At 46.2% G+C, this 18481-nt stretch overlaps 1 protein-coding gene and 1 pseudogene across 4 annotated transcripts in view; both read left to right on the top strand.

The window, feature by feature from the left end:
- Nucleotides 1-18481, top strand: part of TULP3 (TUB like protein 3) — a 78408-nt gene that overhangs the window by 24117 nt on the left and 35810 nt on the right. For 3 of the 4 annotated variants that reach the window (XM_059683871.1, XM_059683870.1, XM_059683872.1), the window contains exon 2: nucleotides 12735-12786. In XM_059683871.1, the coding sequence (XP_059539854.1) occupies nucleotides 12735-12786 (52 nt within the window). Of the gene's footprint in view, nucleotides 1-12734; nucleotides 12787-14151; nucleotides 14379-18481 lie in introns of those variants that run through there. The other variant, XM_059683873.1, reaches the window with a different exon arrangement.
- Nucleotides 16652-18253, top strand: LOC132226228 (SIN3-HDAC complex-associated factor-like; annotated as a pseudogene).

Genomic DNA, 18481 nt, shown 5'->3' with positions numbered 1-18481 from the left:
ATTATAGGGGTGCCAGAAGAAGAGAGAGAGCAAGATATTGAAAACCTATTTGAAGAAATAATGACAGAAAACTTCCCCTACCTGGTGAAAGAAATTAGACTTACAAGTCCAGGAAGCACAGAGAACCCCAAACAAAAGGAATCCAAAGAGGACCACACCAAGACACATCATCATTAAAATGCCAAGAGCAAAAGACAAAGAGAGAATCCTAAAAGCAGCAAGAGAAAGAAAATCAGTTACCTACAAGGGAATACTCATACAACTGTCAGCTGATTTCTCAACAGAAACTTTGCAGGCCAGAAGGGAGTGGCAAGAAATATTCAAAGTGATGAATACCAAGAACCTACAACCAAGACTACTTTATCCAGCAAAACTATCATTCAGAAGTGAAGGCCAGATAAAGAGCTTCACAGATAAGAAAAAGCTAAAGGAGTTCATCACCACCAAACCAGTATTATATGAAATGCTGAAAGGTATCCTTTAAGAAGAGGAAGAAGAAGAAAATGGTAAAGAGGTCTGGCAAACTTTCCTGCCCAAATCCCTGGTTTTTTTTTACCTTTCCAGGGGAGTTCTGCTCTTCCCGGCTGCAAACCCTCTCACCTTCTTTTTTATTGCTGCATAGTATTCTGTGGTGTAAATGTACCACAGCTTTTTAAAAAATATATACTTATTGATTTCAGAGAGGAAGGGATAGGGAGAGAGAGATAGAACCATCAATGATGAGAATCATTGATTGGCTGGCTGCATCCTACATGCCATACACTGGGGACTGAGCCCGCAAACCAGGCATGTCCCCTGACCAGGAATCAAACTGTGACCTCCTGGTTCATAGGTTGACGCTCAACCACTGAACCACCCTGGCTGGGATTACCACAGCTTTTGTATCCACTCATTTACTGATGAGCACTTGGGCTGTTTCCAAATCTTAGCTATTGTAAATTGTGCTGCTATGAACACAGGAGCACATACATTCTTTCTGATTGGTGTTTTTGGTTTCTTAGTATATATTCCTACAAGTGGGATCACTGGGTCAAATGGCAGTTCCATATTTAATTTTTTTAGGAAACTCCATACCGTTTTCTATAATGGCTGTACCCATCAGTCAGCATTCCCACCATCAGCATACCAGGGTTCCCTTTTCTCCACATTCTCACCAGCACTTGTCATTTGTTGATTTGTTGATGGTATCCATTTTGACAGGTGTGAGGTTTAATTTCCATTGTAGCCTTAATTTGCACCTCTCAGATGATCAGTGACTTTGAGCATTTTTTCATGTCTTTTTCCATCTGTATGTCCTCTTTGGAGAAGTGTCTATTTAGGGTCTTTGCCCTTTAATTGGACTGGCTGTCTTCCTTTTGTTAAGTTGTATAAGTTCCTGATATATTTTGTTATTAACCCTTTATCAGATGTATCATTGCCAAATATGTTCTCCTAAACGGTGGGCTCCCTTTTAGTTTTTTGGGTTTTTTTTAATTAAATCTTTATTGTTCAGATTATTACATTAGTTACTCTTTTTTCCCACCATATCTCCCCTCCACCCAGTTCCCACCCCACCCTCCGCCCTCACTCCCCACCCACTGTCCTCATCCATAGGTGCACGATTATTGTCCAATCTCTTCCCTCACCCCACACCCCTTCCCCCCCCACCCCAAGAATAGTCCATTCCCTTTCTATGTCCCTGATTCTATTACAATTGCCAGTTTATACTGTTCATCAGATTATTTATTCCCTTGATTTTTAGATTCACTTGTTAATAGATGTGTATTTGTTGTTCATAATTTGTATCTTTACCTTTTTCTTCTTCTTCCTCTTCTTAAAGGATACCTTTCAGCATTTCATATAATACTGGTTTGGTGGTGATGAACTCCTTTAGCTTTTTCTTATCTGTGAAGCTCTTTATCTGGCCTTCACTTCTGAATGATAGTTTTGCTGGATAAAGTAGTCTTGGTTGTAGGTTCTTGGTATTCATCACTTTGAATATTTCTTGCCACTCCCTTCTTTGTATCCATGCACATAAGCATAACCAATTGACATAAGACACTGGGGGGTAGGGGAGGCCAGGGGATTGTCCAGGGTGGGAAATAAAGGAGACATATGTAATACATGTAAGACATATGACATGGCTTTCCCACTGGCCCCTCAGATATAGGACTTTGATCTCATTGGGGTCAAACTTAAGTGGCATCGTGGAGGAGGTTGGTGTCAGGTGATCCCAGATTCGGAATGACCAAAGAAATTTATACGTTGGCTTCCTTTGAGCTGAAAGCTGAAAGTCTATTTAAGACTTTTGGGTTTTTTTAATTTTAATTATTTTTTATTTAATTGATTTTATTAGAGAGGAAGGCAGAGGGAGAGATGGAGAGAAACATCGATGTATGAGAGAAACATCAGCTGTAGTCGGTTTGGCTCAGTGGTTGAATGTTGACCTATGAACCTGGAGGTTATGGTTCAGTTCCCGGTCAGGGCACATGCCTGGGTTGAGGGCTCGATCCCCAGTGTGGGACGTGCAGGAGGCAGCCAATCAGTGATTCCCGCTCATCGTTGATGTTTCTATCTCTCTCCCTTCCTTTCTGAAATCAATAAAAATATATTTAAACAAAAGAATGTTGGCCTGCGGACTGAAGAGCCCCAGGTTCGATTCCGGTTAAGGGCATGTACCTCAGTTGCAGGCTCCTGGGGTGTGTGTGGGAGACAACTAATTGCTGTGTCTCTCTCACATCAGTGTTTCTCTCTTTGTGTCTTTTCCCCTCTTTCCATTCTACCTAAAAATCAATGGAAAAATATTAACAAAAAAATAAAAAAGAGAAACATCGATTGGTTGCCTCCTGCATGCATCCCAACTAGGGATTGAACCTGCAACCTGGTTATGTGCCCTGACCAGGAATCAAACCTGTGACCTTCTGGTGCATGAGATGACACTCCAACCAACTGAGCCACACTGGCCAGGCTTTGATACGTTTTAGTTAATCCTATATAATAAAAGCCTAATATGCTAAGTGTCCGGTCATCCATTCAACCAATTAAAGCGTAATATGCTAATGATATGCTAAGGCCTCTCAGCTGCTCGCTATGATGTGCACTGACCACTAGGGGGCAGACAGTTGACTGGTCAACCAGTTGCTATGACGTGCACTGACCACTAGGCGGCAGATGCTCCAACCAGTAGGTTACCTTGCTGCAGAGGTCTGGCCAATTGGGACTGAGCGAGATTGCCTGGACATGCCTTGGAGCCCTCCTGCGGTCCCTCCCCGGCTGGCCAACCTGCGCCCCTCCCCGGCCCTGATCGTGCACTGGTGGGGTCCCTCAGCCTGGCCTATGCCCTCTCACAATCCAGGACCCCTTAGGGCAGTGGTTCTCAACCTTCCTAATGCTGCAACCCTTTAATACAGTTCCTCATGTTGTGGTGACCCCCAATTTCATTGTTATAAATTGAACATAATTAAAGCACAGTGATTAATCACAAAAACAATATGTAATTATATATGTATTTTCCAATAGTCTTAGGCAACCCCTGTGAAAGGGTCGTTTGACCCCCAAAGGGGTCGCGACCCACAGGTTGAGAACCGCTGCCTTAGGGGATGTTGGAGAGCTGGTTTTGGCCCAATCCCGCAGGCCAGGCCGAGGGACCCCACTGGTGCACGAATTCGTGCACTGGGCCTCTAGTTTTTATATATAGTGTGAGATAGAGGTCCAATTTTATTCTTTTGCATGTGGATATTTAGTTGTCTAGCACTACTTGTTGAAGAAACTGTTGTTTCTTCATTGAATGACCTTGGCACCCTTATCAAATTGATTGGCCATCCCTGGCCAGTTTGCTCAGTGTTAGAGCGATGGCCCATCAACCAAAGGGTTGTGGGTTCGATTCCTAGTGAGGGGCACGTGCAGCTTCAGTTGGGGCATGGATGGGAGGCAACCAATTGATGTGTCTCTCTCACATCGATGTTTTTCTCTCTCTCCCTCTCTCCCACTCTCTGAAAATCAATGAAAAAGAGTATGAGGATGAGGATTAATAAACACACACAATTGATTGGCCATAGATGTATGGGTCTGCTGTGACTCTTGAGATGATCATTTCCTTTTTTCTTTTTTATGACTTTGTCTTCTGTGTTTATACATAAGCAATCTAATTTGGTTTATGTTTTTGAACTTGATGTAAAAGGAAGCTTTAAAAATGTAATGTTTTGTTTGTTGCTTATTTGTTTTACATTATGTTTGCAATCAACTTATGGATTGTGCTCATTTTCATTAATGTACTGTATAACATTCCATTAATGACTAGATCACATTTTATCCATTTTACTCGTGGCAGATACTTGTGTTATTTTCAGTTCATCTAGTGATTCTTAAAAGTGTGTGTACAGGAGTAGATGAGTAGAGGCAATCTTTTAGCAGACTTTTACCAAATGTTTGTTAGCTGAATAAGTGAAGAATAGTACAGGGGGACTAGAGAAATATTTCTGGTGCCCGTAAACAAAGGTAGGTAAGTAGGGCACATTTGTAAAGAATTACCTGTGTGATAAAGCCTTGTGTAGGTATCTTCAGTTTAAACTTTGGCTGGTCAATAATTGGAGGGTAGTTCAAGAGAATGGAGTTCTTGTGGGCATTATCATCTGCCACACTTGAGTAGTAGGTCTGTGTTTCTCTAAGTCTAAGATATATGTTTAGAGTTTTCCCTGTTTGACCAAGTAAATAGGAAATGTTCCATGAGAAAAATGGGAGGAAAATAGCAATTTCATTTCTTTTACTCTGCAGAAATTCTGGGTGTGGTTTTTTTTTTTTTTTTTCGTACTAACCTGTACAAAATGAAATGGTTTTCTTTAGATTAACAGTTTAAATAAATGCTTGATGGAACATTTTTTTTTTCATTTTCATAGCTCATATTTGGGGCTGATAATCAGTTCATGCTTTCCTTGCTGTTCTTGATCCAGGATTGTGTTCACTTTATTGTCTTGTATTCACTCCTGCAAAAAAGACAATTTACACATTTCTGTTATAAGCATAATAATCAACTCCATGGCAGATGTTTCCCAAACACTTTCAGCATCCATCTGCTCATGGATAGGTGGTAAATCCAGTTAAGGATTGAACCTAATGTTCATCCCTTCCCACTGGTGCCTTCTCCTGAGTTCCTTAGGTCCTAAGCAGTTACTTTCCAAAATTTCTCTCTTGCAAGGAAGTCCTCTATAGTTGTTTACTATCCTTTCTACTTTGTGGTCCCACAGACATCTCCAGCTCAGTTCTCCAATTTAGTGTTCAAGCTGAATTCACCATTTTCTCCTCACACATTATGCTCAGTGAAATAAGTCAGAAGGGAAAGACACATTCCTGTATCCCTTGCTTTTCAAAAGTTGCATCATGCCACTTTGCTTTTATGAAAAACCTACGTTAGTATGTATTTTTGCTAACTGAAAGGAATCCAAAGAGAATCTTCAGTTTTACCAACAAAGGCAAAAAGTGAATACAGCATTTAGTGTTTGTTTTGCAACAAGCCAGTTATATAGGCAGTGTGCACCCTGAGCAGCAAGAGTGGCCCCACCAGCCCTAGCCAGTTTGGCTCAGTGAATAGAGCATTGGCTTGCAGACTGAAAGGTCCCAGGTTTGATTCTGGTCAGGGGCACATGCCTGGGTTGTGGGCTTGGTCCCCAGGTGGAAGCATGCAGGAGGCAGCCAATCAATGATTCTCTCTCATCAATGATGTTTCTGTCTCTCTCTTCCTCTCCCTTCCTCTCTGAAATCAATATCCTTCTATATAGTAAAAGCCTAATATGCTAAGTGTCCTGTCAACCTGTCGGCTGTTCAACCAATCAGTGTAATATGCTAATGATATGCTAAGGCTGTTCAACCGCTCACTATGATGTGCACTGACCACCAGGTGACAGACAGTCAACCGGTTTACCAGTTGCTATGATGTGCACTGACCACCAGGGGGTAGGTTAGCTTACTGCTGAGGTCTGGGTCATCTGGACTGAGTGAGACACACCCTGGAGCCCTCCAGCGATCCCTCCCTAGCTGCCGAACCTCCTGCATCCCTCCCTGGCCCTGATTGTGCACCGGTGAGGTCCCTTGGCCTGGCCTGCACCTCTTGCAATCCAGGACCCCTTGGGGGAGGTCGGAGAGCCGGTTTCAGCCTGATCCTGCAGGCCAGGCCGAGAGACCCTGAATTTGTGTACCGGGCCTCTAGTATATCTATATATATAAAAGCCTAAGCAACTGAATGACCAAATGACCGGTTGCTATGACACACACTGACCACCAGGGGGCAGATGCTCAACCCAGAAGCTGCCCCCTGGTAATCAGTATGCTTCCATAGTGGGAGCATTGCTCAGTTCACCGATCCATTCCAGTGGCCCACCAGTCAGTGGCAGCCACTCACTCCTTCAGTAGTTCTACAGGTCCAATCTCCAGAAGAACAGGCCAGGCACCGACCGACCAGTGCCGCTAGCATGATCCTGACAGCGCCACCGGCCTCCTGGAAGTTGGCCTCAGGCACTGTGGCTGCTTCCCCTCCCTAGAAGCTCTGTAAGGAAGAAAGGATATAAAAGTGGCTGCCAGGTGGCTCGCGACAACCGGCGCGAACATCAGCAGGATGGATCCAGATCCTGGGCCAGCAAGGGCGTCCCACTACCCATCAGAGGGCTGATCGCATCCCGCCCCCTCTACTCCTCTCCCTCATCATGGGCGCCAGAGGCAGGGCTCACAGGGCAAGTGCTGCTGTGGCAGCACAAGCCTCTCCCAATCAGGACTGACTGGGCGTGAGCCTGCGGCAGGTGCAGCAGACTGGGATGAGCGGGAGCTGCAGGCAGGATCCGCAGGTGGCATTAGACTACCGGTTTCGGCCTGATCCCCACAGGCCATCCTGAGGGACCCCACCCATGCATGGATTCATGCACCAGGTCTCTAGTATCCTATCTAATAATAGACAAACATGGTAATTGACCGTACCTTCGCTATGCCTCCCATTGGCTAATCAGTGCAATATGCAAATTAACCACCAACAAAGATGGTAGCTAATTTGCATATTTCAGGCAGGGCAGGGCAGGACAGCGCCATCCCGCCTGCCCCGCCGCCATCTGGGCCTGCTATTTGCGACCCGGGTGGTGGGGCGGGACAGCGCCATCCGCCTGCCCTGCCACCATCCGGGCCTGCTATCTGTGACCCGGGGCGGCAGGCGTCTGTGTGCGACCCGACCCGGGGTGGCTGGGTAGTGCAGCAGCAATCGGCCAGCCCGCCCGTCCTCCATCCGGGCATCCCATGTGCGACCCTACCCGGGGCGGCCGGGCAACGCAGCAGCGATCACCGGCCCGCCCGGGCGTCCTGGGCCGTGTGTGACCTGCCCAGGGCATCCTGTGTGCGACCCGACCCGGGGCGGTGCCCCAACCCCCGATCGGCCCTGTTGTGTGCGTGACCTGGGGCAACGCCCCAACCCCTGGATCGGCCCTGCCGTGTGCATGTCCCGGGGCGGTGCCCCAACCCCTGGATCAGCCCTGCCGTGTGTACAACCCAGGGAGGCGGGACAGGCACCGAGGGATCGGGCCTGCCATCTGGCACCCGGGGAGCGGGCCTAAGCCAGCAGGTGGTTTTCTCCCGAGGGGTCCCAGACTGTGAGAGGGCACAAGTGGGGCTGAGAGACACCCACCCCATCCCCCCTCCCCCGCCAGTGCACAAATTTTTCTGCACCGGGCCTCTAGTCAATTATATAAAAAGCCTGTGGTCGTCATGCCATTACCCCATAATAACCAATCAGCAGGAGGCTGCCTGTGCAGCAGGTGCACGTGGGTGGGTGGGGACTTGATTCTGGAGGACTTGACCGGAGGTGCAGGAGGGTTTCTGGGTCCTGCCGGGGTGGCAGGCTGGTTTCTGGGTCCCGCCTCCCATGGTGGTGGTAGGGGCGGTGGCTGTGGGACTCTTTCTGGGAGGGAAGGCAGGGCTGTGTGCACGGGGAGGCATGCGCGGGGAGGGATTCCAGGACTCGTGCCATTTCACATGCTAGGTCACTAGTATCTAATCTAATCTAATAAAAGAGAAACATGCAAATTGACCATAACTTTGCTATGCCCCAGGCCACGCCCACCAGCCAATCAGAGAAACTATGCAAATTAACCCAACCAAGATGGTGGCCGGCAGCCATGGAGCTGGAGCAAGCAGGAGGCTTGGTTGCCCCGGCGATGGAGGAAGCCAAGCTTCCCGCCTGCCCTGGCTGGCTGTGGCCTCCACTAAAGGCAACAAAGTTTCAATTATAGAAGATAAATAAATCCCAGATACCTGCTTCCAGCCAGCCTCCACTGGGAGCTTGGGTGGCTGGGGGCCGTGGCCAGCCTGCAAACAGCCATCAGCCCCTCACCCAGGCTGGCCACACCCTCAAGGGGTGAGGGTCCCTGCTGGGGGGCTTGACCAGCCTGCAAACAGCCCTCAGCCCCTCACCCAGGCTGGCCAGGCACCCCAGCAGGGACCCCCCACCCTGAAGGGGCTGTGGCCAGCCTGCAAACAGCCATCAGCCACTCACCCAGGCTGTCCAGGCATCCCAGCAGGGACCCCCACCCTGAAGGGGGTGTGGCCAGTCTGAAAATGGCCCCCAGCCCCTCACCCAGGCTGGCCAGGCACCCCAGCGGGACCCCTACCCTGATCTGGGACACCCTTCAGGGCAAACCAGCCAGCCCCCACCCATGCACCAGGCATATAATAAAAGGGTAATATGCAAATGGACCCTAACAGCAGAACAACTGGGAATGACTGGTCACTATGACACACACTGACCACCAGGGGGCAGACGCTCAATGCAGGAGCTGCCCCCTGGTGGGAGTTCTGCTTAGCTACAAGCCAGGCTGACGGCTGCGAACACAGCAATGATGGCGGGAGCCTCTCCCACCTCCTCAGCAGCGCTAAGGATGTCTGACTGCAGCTTAGGCCTGGTCCCCGCTGGCAAGTGGACATCCCCCAAGGACTCCTGGTCTGCCAGAGAGATGTCTGACTGCCAGCTTAGGCCTGATTCCCCAGGGAGCGGGCCTAAGCCAGCAGGTGGACATCCCCCGAGGGGTCCCAGACTGTGAGAGGGCACAGGCCAGGCTGAGGGACCCCCCGAGTGCACAAATTTTTGTGCACTGGGCCTCTAGTATATATATATAAAAGCCCCACCAGACCCCTTTGCCAGGAACTACACTCAGCATCCAGCTGCCAAAGCTTTGAACTGTCTGTGAGCATTTGTGCTGTATTCGGATTTATTTTGTGCATCTGTTAGCAAGATGTGTCCTGAGGTATCAGGAAAGCCTGAGAGAGCTCATAAGGGTGTTAGCTTAGTGTAGAATTCGATATAAATGGTATGATTTATTAAGTTATTTTTTTGCCATATAAATCAGGGGTGGGGAAAGTCCCACCTGCGGCCCATAGTATGGAAACCTGTACTTAAGATTTCACTTGTATGTGGAGTCTAAAAAACTAAACAAAACCAAAAAACCAAACTCAGAGATACAGAGAACAGATTGGTAGTTGCTGAGGGTGGATAGGCAAAATGGGTGAAGAGGGTCAAAACTCCTGGTTATAAAATGAATAAGTCATGGGGGTGTAATGTATAGTTTGGTGACTACTGTTAATAACACTGCATGGTGTAGAATGTGAAAGTTGCTAAGAGAATAGATTTTTTTTTATTTTTAATAAACTGGCTTTTGTCCTGGCCGGGTAGCTCGGTGGGTTAGAGCATCCTCTGGATAGCCACTTAGCAAGAGGAACATGCCACTCCGAGGCCAGATGCTGCTTGAGAGATTTTAGGAAAGCCTGAAGCAGGAGCTAAGACAGGCCATTAATGTGGAAATGCCACTGTAAACAGTTTGGCTGGGCCTGAATGTTGGGTAGGGCAGGGCAGAGTCTCAGGGAATCACCAGGACAGGGTGAGCATTAACCAGATTGATGACTCAGATATGGCACCCACCTGCTGGCTCTGTGTGTGGAGGACTCAGAAAAGGAAATGGCCTCTGCCGGCACTTCTCTCTGGGAGAAAGCTGCTCCTCCAGCTCTCACCCTAATGTCAGGTACTTTATTTAATTCCTCCCCATTTGTCCCTGGTGCCTTACAAGATGCTGCCCCGCTGCTGGAGCTCAGATCAAGTGAGTCTGATTAAGTAGGTGAGCAGGCCCTTTAAGAGGAACACCTGGGACTCCAGCTGCCCGGTATCTCACTGAGCCACAATCCCTTCTGGATTTTACAGCCAGAAGTAATGGGAACTTCTCTTCCTAGCACTGGAACACTGGGGTGGAGCACCTGGTGTGGGGCTGGGACCCCTCACTCCTCAGGGGGTGACCTCTATAGCCAAGATCTCTCTTGATTTTCATCTGACACATGGGTGTGAGGTCAGCCTTTTCCACATCTCCACCCCTTCTACCAGTCTCCATGTTTTGTGTTGATTTATTAACCAGGCTTGGTTAGGTTTGCTATTTGGCAACTTAGTGTGAAATGAGGGAAAGAGAATATTAAAGGGAAAAATGAAAAATTCAGTAAGATCATAGTCCAGTTTAGACTAGAAATTCTAGTTCAGGTTTAATATAAGTACATAAAATATCTTTATTATTTCTGCTGTTAAAATTTAATGCTAGAGCTCAGAAAAAAAGTATAGCTTTGATGTATAAGAGGCATCTAAATGTTACATAGCTTCTTTTTAGTGTCTCTTGTGTTAAGGTTAAATGCTTTGATTATACCCTGTTTACTTAAATTGCTCAGCTTGCCCAGGCTTGATGAAAGGAATTAAATGGTGTCAACATAGGATATTGAAAAAACACACCTGGTTTCATTATTAGAGGCCTTCAGAGAAATGTTTGAGGACTTCAGTTGTGTGTCAGAATTTAGCTTTATTTGGGTTACTTTAGCATTCAGGTGGGAGGGGCATAGGATGATTTTATTTTATTTATTTATTTATTTTTACATGCCAGAGGGTTTTACAATTCTGGTTTAGAGTTGAAGGCAACATGAGTTGGAGAAAGAATCACAGTAGTAGTTGTTGAAAATCCATAACAGTGGATTTTTTTTCACCAATTTGCCCTTTCTTATATAATGTTCATAATATTTTTTCCCTTAGTCGTTTTATGTAGAACTTTTTCAGATTTATACTAAAATCTACTGAATACTAATAATATTCCAGTACTGTATTCATTAAGCTACAATAGTAAAATATGTGATTGAGTATTAATGACATTAAGGAAAACAGGAACATATATAGGAGAAATGTAGGTGCCCAAAGAGCTGAGGCCAGAATTGTACCTGGCATTTTTATTTATTTGTTTATCTTTCTTTTAAGCAGGAAAAAGGAGATGGTTTCCTTTGAATATCCAGTGTGATTTTTTAAACATAAAGGATATAAGGGAGTTAATAGAGGAGATTGTCAGAGAATGAGAATGCTCCTCTACACCTATGGCTAAAGGGTTAATAGGCAGGAAGAGTTTTGGAGACGGTATGCAAATTTCAAGTTGCTATGCATTATTAAAATGCATAAAACCTTCTAAAATGTAGGAATGTAGTGGTTAAACCATTAAACCACGGATAGATACTTTGTTGTATTTACCCCAAATGCAGGAAAAGCCATGCTTGCCTTTGTAGCCATGGAATTTGTCTTCTTTTTAAAAAAAATCCTCATCCCAGGACATGTTTTCTGTTGATTTTTAGAGAGAAGAAGGGAGATAAACACACACACACACACACACACACACACACACACAGAAACATTGATGTGAGAGAGAAACATAGATTGGCTGCCTCCTGTACTCATCCTGACTGGGAATGGAACCCCCAACCTGGGTATGTGCCTGGACCAGCATATGGTACGATGCTCCAACCAACTGTAAGCTCCCAGTAGAAGTTCATTATACAAGTAATTTAGGATCATTTCTGCTTTGTTTTATAGTTTATTCTTTCCAAGAATGTTGGGTAACAAAATAAAATCTTAAATTAGGAAAAGGCTTCAGAGAGAGTTTTTAAAAAGTTAAAAATTAGGGCCCTAGCTAGTTTGGCTTAGTGGATAGAGCATTGGCCTGTGGACTGAAGGGTCCCGGGTTCAATTCTAGTCAAGGGCACATGCCCAAGTTGCAGGCTGGATCCCCAGTAGGGGGTGTGCAGGAGACAGCCAATCAATGATTCTCTCTTATCATTGGTGTTTCTATCTCTCTCTCCCTCTCCCTTCCTCTCTGAAATCAATAAAAATGTATTTTTAAAAAAGTTCAGAAGGATTTGATTTATCAATTGAAGATGTCATTTGATTCCATTTTGTTGTTTTCTTGCATAAAAAAAACCACACACACACACAAACACCTGTTGCCCTAGCCGGTTGCTCAGTGGTTAGAGTGCTGGCTCTCAGATTGAAGGGTTGTGGGCTCAGTTCCAGTCAAGGGCACACGTACTTTTGTTGCAGGTTCGATCTGCCCCCCACCTCCACCCCATGCCAGTGGGGGGGAGTTCTGGAGGCAACTAATTGATGTGTCACTCTCACTCACATCAATGTTTCTCTCTTTCTGTCTCTCCTCCTCCCTTCCACTCTCTCTAATAATCAATGGCAAAAATATCCTCAGGTCCTCTGTTGAATAATTGTGGCAGTAAGGATGGCAAGTCAGTGTGGGCAGCATTCTAAAACTGATGCTTTCCCTAAGGCAGAATTCACTGATTCCAAATAGCCTATGGTAATACATGGAAAAGATAAAATTGACATGGTTTTAAAAAGATTTTCTCTTTACATGTTTTTTTCCACTTTTTCAAAACAGTGCCTTTGAAGATGAGGCTATGAAGCTTCGACAGCTGAAACTCGATAATCAGGTGAGTAGAGTCTTCTCTTCTGAAATAAGTGGAGAGCTATACTGACCATGATGCTGATAGTCTTGACTCTGAAGTCTTGGCAGGGTCATGGAAAGAAGACCCGATAGGAAAAGGCTCTGATATTACTCACTCAGCAGTGTCTAGACTTAGTATCTGCTGAACCAAGGCCCTGGGCTATGGCAAGACCAAAGTGCTTTGAGGACATCAGCAGTAAAACCGGCCTTAGATTTGTAATCACTGAAAATTCCTTGGTACCTTTTATAAGAATTTGAAGAATGTTAACATTGTAATTCTATGTACTTATTTGGTCTTACTGCTGTAAGTACCTCTCTACACTGTAATTTCACTTAACTACAATATTTTTTTCTTACTCTAATCTGCAGATCTGAACATGCTGTTATTTTTTTAAAAACTTCCATTGCCTGCAGAATAATTTTCTTCACAGCACTGATCCCAATTTTAGCTACACATTAAATTTTTTTGCAATGATTTGATTTATGCTTGTTTCCTCCACTAGACTAAGTAAGTTCCATGAGAACAGGAAGCAAGTCTATTTATGATGACTGTTATATCAGAAGTTCCTAGCATAAGGCTGGGTACATAATCTTCATTAAATATTTGAGTGAAGGAAGGAATAAGTGAACAGTTTTGTGTTGTCACATACTATCCTCATCATGATTACTCAGCTTAGAACCTATACCCAACATAGCATATTTGATTTTTCATATGAATGTCATTTATTTTCATCCTCACCTGATATTTTTTTCATTGATTTCTAGAGAGAGTAGAAGGGAGGGAGGGGGAGAGAGAGAGAAACATTGACGTGAGAGAGACATTGATTGGTTGCCTCCCTCAAGATCCCCTAGGAGGGCTGGGGAACCCGGAACCAAGGTACATGCCCTAGATTGGGAATCAAACCCTGACTCTTCACATCAGTCTGCAGGCTGATGCTCCACTAAGAAAACCAGCCAGGGCTCAGATGGATGTTTTTTTAGTCAGGAAATTCTATAGCTCTAGTCTACTAAGTGTTTAAACTCTACAGGTAACTAAAAAGACCTCTAAAGTTTTGTCTTCCTTATGTTGCTGTTGGAATTAATAATGGGACTTATAGCATAACAAATTAAAGGTGGAATTATTAAAAACTAGGAAAGGGGTCTCGGCATAGCATGCAGGGATGTATAGAGCAACCCTCCACATAGGGCAAGGTGGAGATGCAGACCGGAATGCCACGCCTGTCCCTGGAACAGCACTGGTACTTGTGCTTGCGGGTGGCAGTCCCTGCATGGCACCTTTCAAAACTTTTGTGGCGATGGCATTTCCCTGGAGACTGTTGTTGAGTTCCACTACCACTCAGGCCACCAAATGGTGGAGCTCGGTGCCCAGTGATCTCACGTGCAAGCCTGAGACCTGCTTCAAGGCTACGGTGATTGCCTCCAATGTCAGCTGCACCAGCGCCTGCTTGCCAGGGCCTTCCTCACCTGCTGCCTCATGAATGCATGGAGAGGAGCGAACCTGGAGCCTCAGTGCTCGGACAGGGCTGCGCAGCTTGGCCTCAAAGGCCTGACTGATGGCAGCAGTGCCACTGCTATAAGGTAACTATAGCTTCATTGCCCTTGGCGAGGGCACCACAGGACTGGCTGATGTGGACAGGACCTTGGAACCCCTGGACCTGTGTTCTGATCTTTCCCCATGTCCTGGTGGCAGTGCACAGGACAGACCTTGCCTGCGTTGGGGAGTGAGTGCCTAGCCACTCTACCTTCCACAGCCTGAGGGCCAGGCCCCCCACCAGCCAGTCACCTCTATCACCACATAAGTCCAGCTCCAGATTGATCAGTAAAATCCACTTTCAGGCTTAGGGGTCCCTCAGGACAAGCTGACTGATGCCCAAGGCTGGGGACCCCAGTGTGGGTGACCCTTAAGCAATCCTAGGGGAAGCCCTGCTGTAGTGTTTTTTATGGCTTGAAAACACTGCTGAGGTTAATACACCAGCTGCAGCCTCCCTCTACCTGGCTTCCTTTAAAGAGATTGGGGAACTTTTTTATTTTTCAAAACATATTTTTATTGATTTCAGAGAGGAAGGGAGGAGAGATAGATAGAAACATCAGTGATGAGAGAGAATCATTGATCAGCTGCCTCCTGCACGCCCCACACTGGGGATCGAGCCCACAACCCAGGCATGTGCCCTGACCGGGAATCGAACCGTGACCTCATGGTTCATAAGTCAATGCTCAACCACTGAGCCACACTTGCCAGGCCTGGGGAATATGTTAAGCAGATCTAGTTTTTTTGGCAGAGTGGGAAATAGGAACAAACTTCCCAGCAAATATAGATGGCTGCCTGGGCACCTTCCTCTGCAAGGTATTCTGCTTCTCAGTGGAGACCCCGCTAGGGTTATGCATCTGTCATGTCAGAGAGGGTGTGAATAAACAATTCTTTCTAATACTGGAAAAGGAAAGAAAACTAGAAAATAAACTAATCTTTCTGGGATCATGGGGAAAATTCTGATTATATATATGTTTATTGCTACCATAAATATCAGAATAATTGTAATGAACACTTATTTTCTATGTTCCATTGCATATGGTAATAATTCAAATAATACAAAAAATATATTTGATGAAAAATATCCACCCCCCCCCCCCCCCACTACTTGGCTCAGTTCTTAACCAGAGGCAGTCACAGACTTCTAGTATATCCTAGAAGACATAAAATTTAGAAAGCCGAATCTATGCCTTCCTGGCCAGCGGTAGCAACTGCAGAACCGTAGGAGGCAATCTTTCTAGGCCAGGCAGCTGAGGAGGAAGGAGCCATTGGATGTGGGGTTGGCCTGGTATGTATTCTGCACCTCTGGAAAGTTATTGCCGTGGAACCGATAGGGGCGAGGTATATAATAGAAATAGAGTCACAGTTGTTTAATAGCTACTCACTATAATGAAGAGATTTTCTTATAGACTCGGGAAACTGGAGGATGTGTTGCAGGAGAAGAACAGGCTCTGAAGATAAAGCAGCCCCAGAGCTGAGATGAGCCTGTTACTCAAAAGAAAATACATTTTAAGCTCAGATCAAGGACAGGACCTATCTGAAGGGAGACACCGTTCTGGGCTCATCTTTATCAGGGCTAATCTTTGCAAGGACAATGATAGAAAGCAGACCCTGGGAACTCACTAACTTTAAATTTTGTTCCTAGTCTCTAACCATCAACACTAATAAAAGAGAAAAATGGTAATTGGCGTACGAGCTACCCTTTTCATTGGCTAATCAGGGCTATATGCAAATTAACTGCCAACTAAGATTGGCAGTTAACTGCCAACAAGATGGCGGTTAATTTGCATATGTAGGCACAATGCAGGGAGGCGAAAGGGAAAGCAGGAAGAAGCCCCCTGCCACTGACAGTGATCAGAAACCCAGGGGGGAGCTAAGAGCTGGGGGTTAGGGCAAAGGCGGCCCTGGGACTGCCTTTGCCCTGCCCCCCAGCCATGATCAGAGAATCAGGCGCCTTTGCTGCCCTGGCCAGTGATAGCAGGAAGTGTAGGGGTGGAGCCAGCGATGGGAGCTGGGCACGGTCGAAGCTGGCAGTCCCAGGAGCTAGGGGTCCCTTGCCTGGGCCTAAATTGAAGCCTACGATTGCGGGGCCGCTGCAGCTGCGGGTCCCTGCTGCCCGGGCCGGACGCCTCAGCCAGAGGCGTCAGGCCTGGGCAAGGGGCCGATCCTGTGATTGGAGGGTGATGGGGGTCAACGCCTGAGGGCTCCCAGTATGTGAGAGGGGGCAGGCTGGGCTGAGGGACACCCCCCCTCCCCCCCACACACCCAGTGCACGAATTTCGTGCACCGGGCCCCTAGTCCTATATAATAAAAGGGTAATATGTAAATCGACCAAATGGTGGAACCAATGGTTGCTATGATGCTCACTGACCACCAGGGGGCAGACACTTAACACAGGAGCTGCCCTCAGCCCTCAGGCCCTGATTGTCTGTTCAGGGCCTGCTGGCCAACCTCTCGGTCCCTTCCCCTGGCCCGCAGGCTCCAATTGCCCAATGGGGAACGGGGAACCGGGGGTGCGTGGCAGTGGGGGATGGGGACGGCAGCCAGAGAAGATGGCTCTGATTGCAGACCAGGCCTAGGAATGGTACCCTTGCACTAATTTTGTGCGCCGGGCCTCTAGTATCATACAGAAGGGCTGACTTGAATTGAAATGTCAGAGCAATCTTTTCAGGGTGTTACACCTGCTGCTCTCTCAGATTGCCTGCTATCTGATAGACACACCATAAAGATTCAACTTCATCTCTACTTATTTGACTCCCTCAGTGGCAGGCAGCTTGGACCCTTTCATTTTTTTGTATCAGAACAGCTGTTTTTGGAAGACTATTACCCAGCAGAAAAGATGTTTAGTTTTTACAAGCCATAGATGTATTAAAGGATAGACGACTGCTGTATTTGCAGAGATAAATTCTCCAGTTCTCAATTCAGACAGTAAATGCTATGAAAAGGACTTCCAGACCCTTTTTGTGTTGCATGAGACTCATTCAGGAGACATCTGTAATGCCTATGTCCTGCTTGTGAAAAGATGGAAGAAATTACTAGCAGGATTAAAAAACCAAAACAAAACAAAACTGGAGCCCTAACCAGTTTGACTCAGTGGGCAGAGCATCGGCCTGCGGACTGCAGGGTCCCAGGTTCGATTCTGGTCAAGGGCATGTACCTTGGTTGCGGGCACATTCCCAATAGGGAGAGTGCAGGAGGCAGCTGATTGATGTTTCTCTCTCATCGATGTTTCTAACTCTCTATTCCTCTCCCTCTCCCTTCCTCTCTGTAAAAAAATCAAAATATATTTAAACAAAAAAACTGGAATCATGTGGTAGGTGCAAGGCCAGGACCCAGTCTATAGACTAACTTGAAATCAAAGAAAGTGAAAATTCTACCTGGAAACAGGATAAAAAGCAAGCAGATCAGCAAATTGCAGAAGGAATTGAAACATTGTAATTCTGATGCTCACAGACCCACCCCGAGTGCCTCCCCAGCTCAATCTCCTTGTTATAGTAACCAGTCAGATGATGGCTCAGAGACAGGGATGGCTTCGGGCGGGCTCTACCAGAATGCCAGGTTTTTTTTCCTTTTTAGATCTCACGTACTGGAAAAGACAGAACATATGTTGTGGGATTTTCTATAAAGGCGTCTTGGGGAAGTCCTCATGACACACATCTATTCAAGCCTTGCTGTAGCAATGACAAAGCAGCCTCTGAGAAGCCGGGGGCCAGAGCCCCTGCCCAGCTCCACTCAGGAGTGGTCCCTGAGGTTTATGTAGAAGGAGAACAAAATACAATTTAAATTTTAGAAGAAAAGCAACAAACAAACCCACAGCAACAAAAATGACCCTCCGGTGTTTAACTCGGATGCCTGCTATTCTGTCAGAAGACAACTTCTGGAATAGTTCTGAATGGATTATTTTTCCTTCCTTTCCACAGGTTCCACCAACTGAAGCCAGTATCTAGTTTATAAAAGAAAAAAAAAAAAAATATATATATATATACATATATATATAAAGTTTAAAGTGCTGAGTATTTCAGAGGAAACGGAACGCTGCTGTAAAATGCTCTTTAAGTCTTTCTTTTAAATCCCCTTCTAACGAATGAAACTAGGGGGATTTCAGGGGACAGAGATAGGATTTGTTGTATGATAGACATATGTAGTCTTAACC

The sequence above is a fragment of the Myotis daubentonii genome, chromosome 2, assembly GCF_963259705.1.
Source record: "Myotis daubentonii chromosome 2, mMyoDau2.1, whole genome shotgun sequence".
NCBI lineage: Eukaryota > Metazoa > Chordata > Mammalia > Chiroptera > Vespertilionidae > Myotis > Myotis daubentonii.
This window is presented reverse-complemented; position numbering and strand designations above follow the sequence as displayed.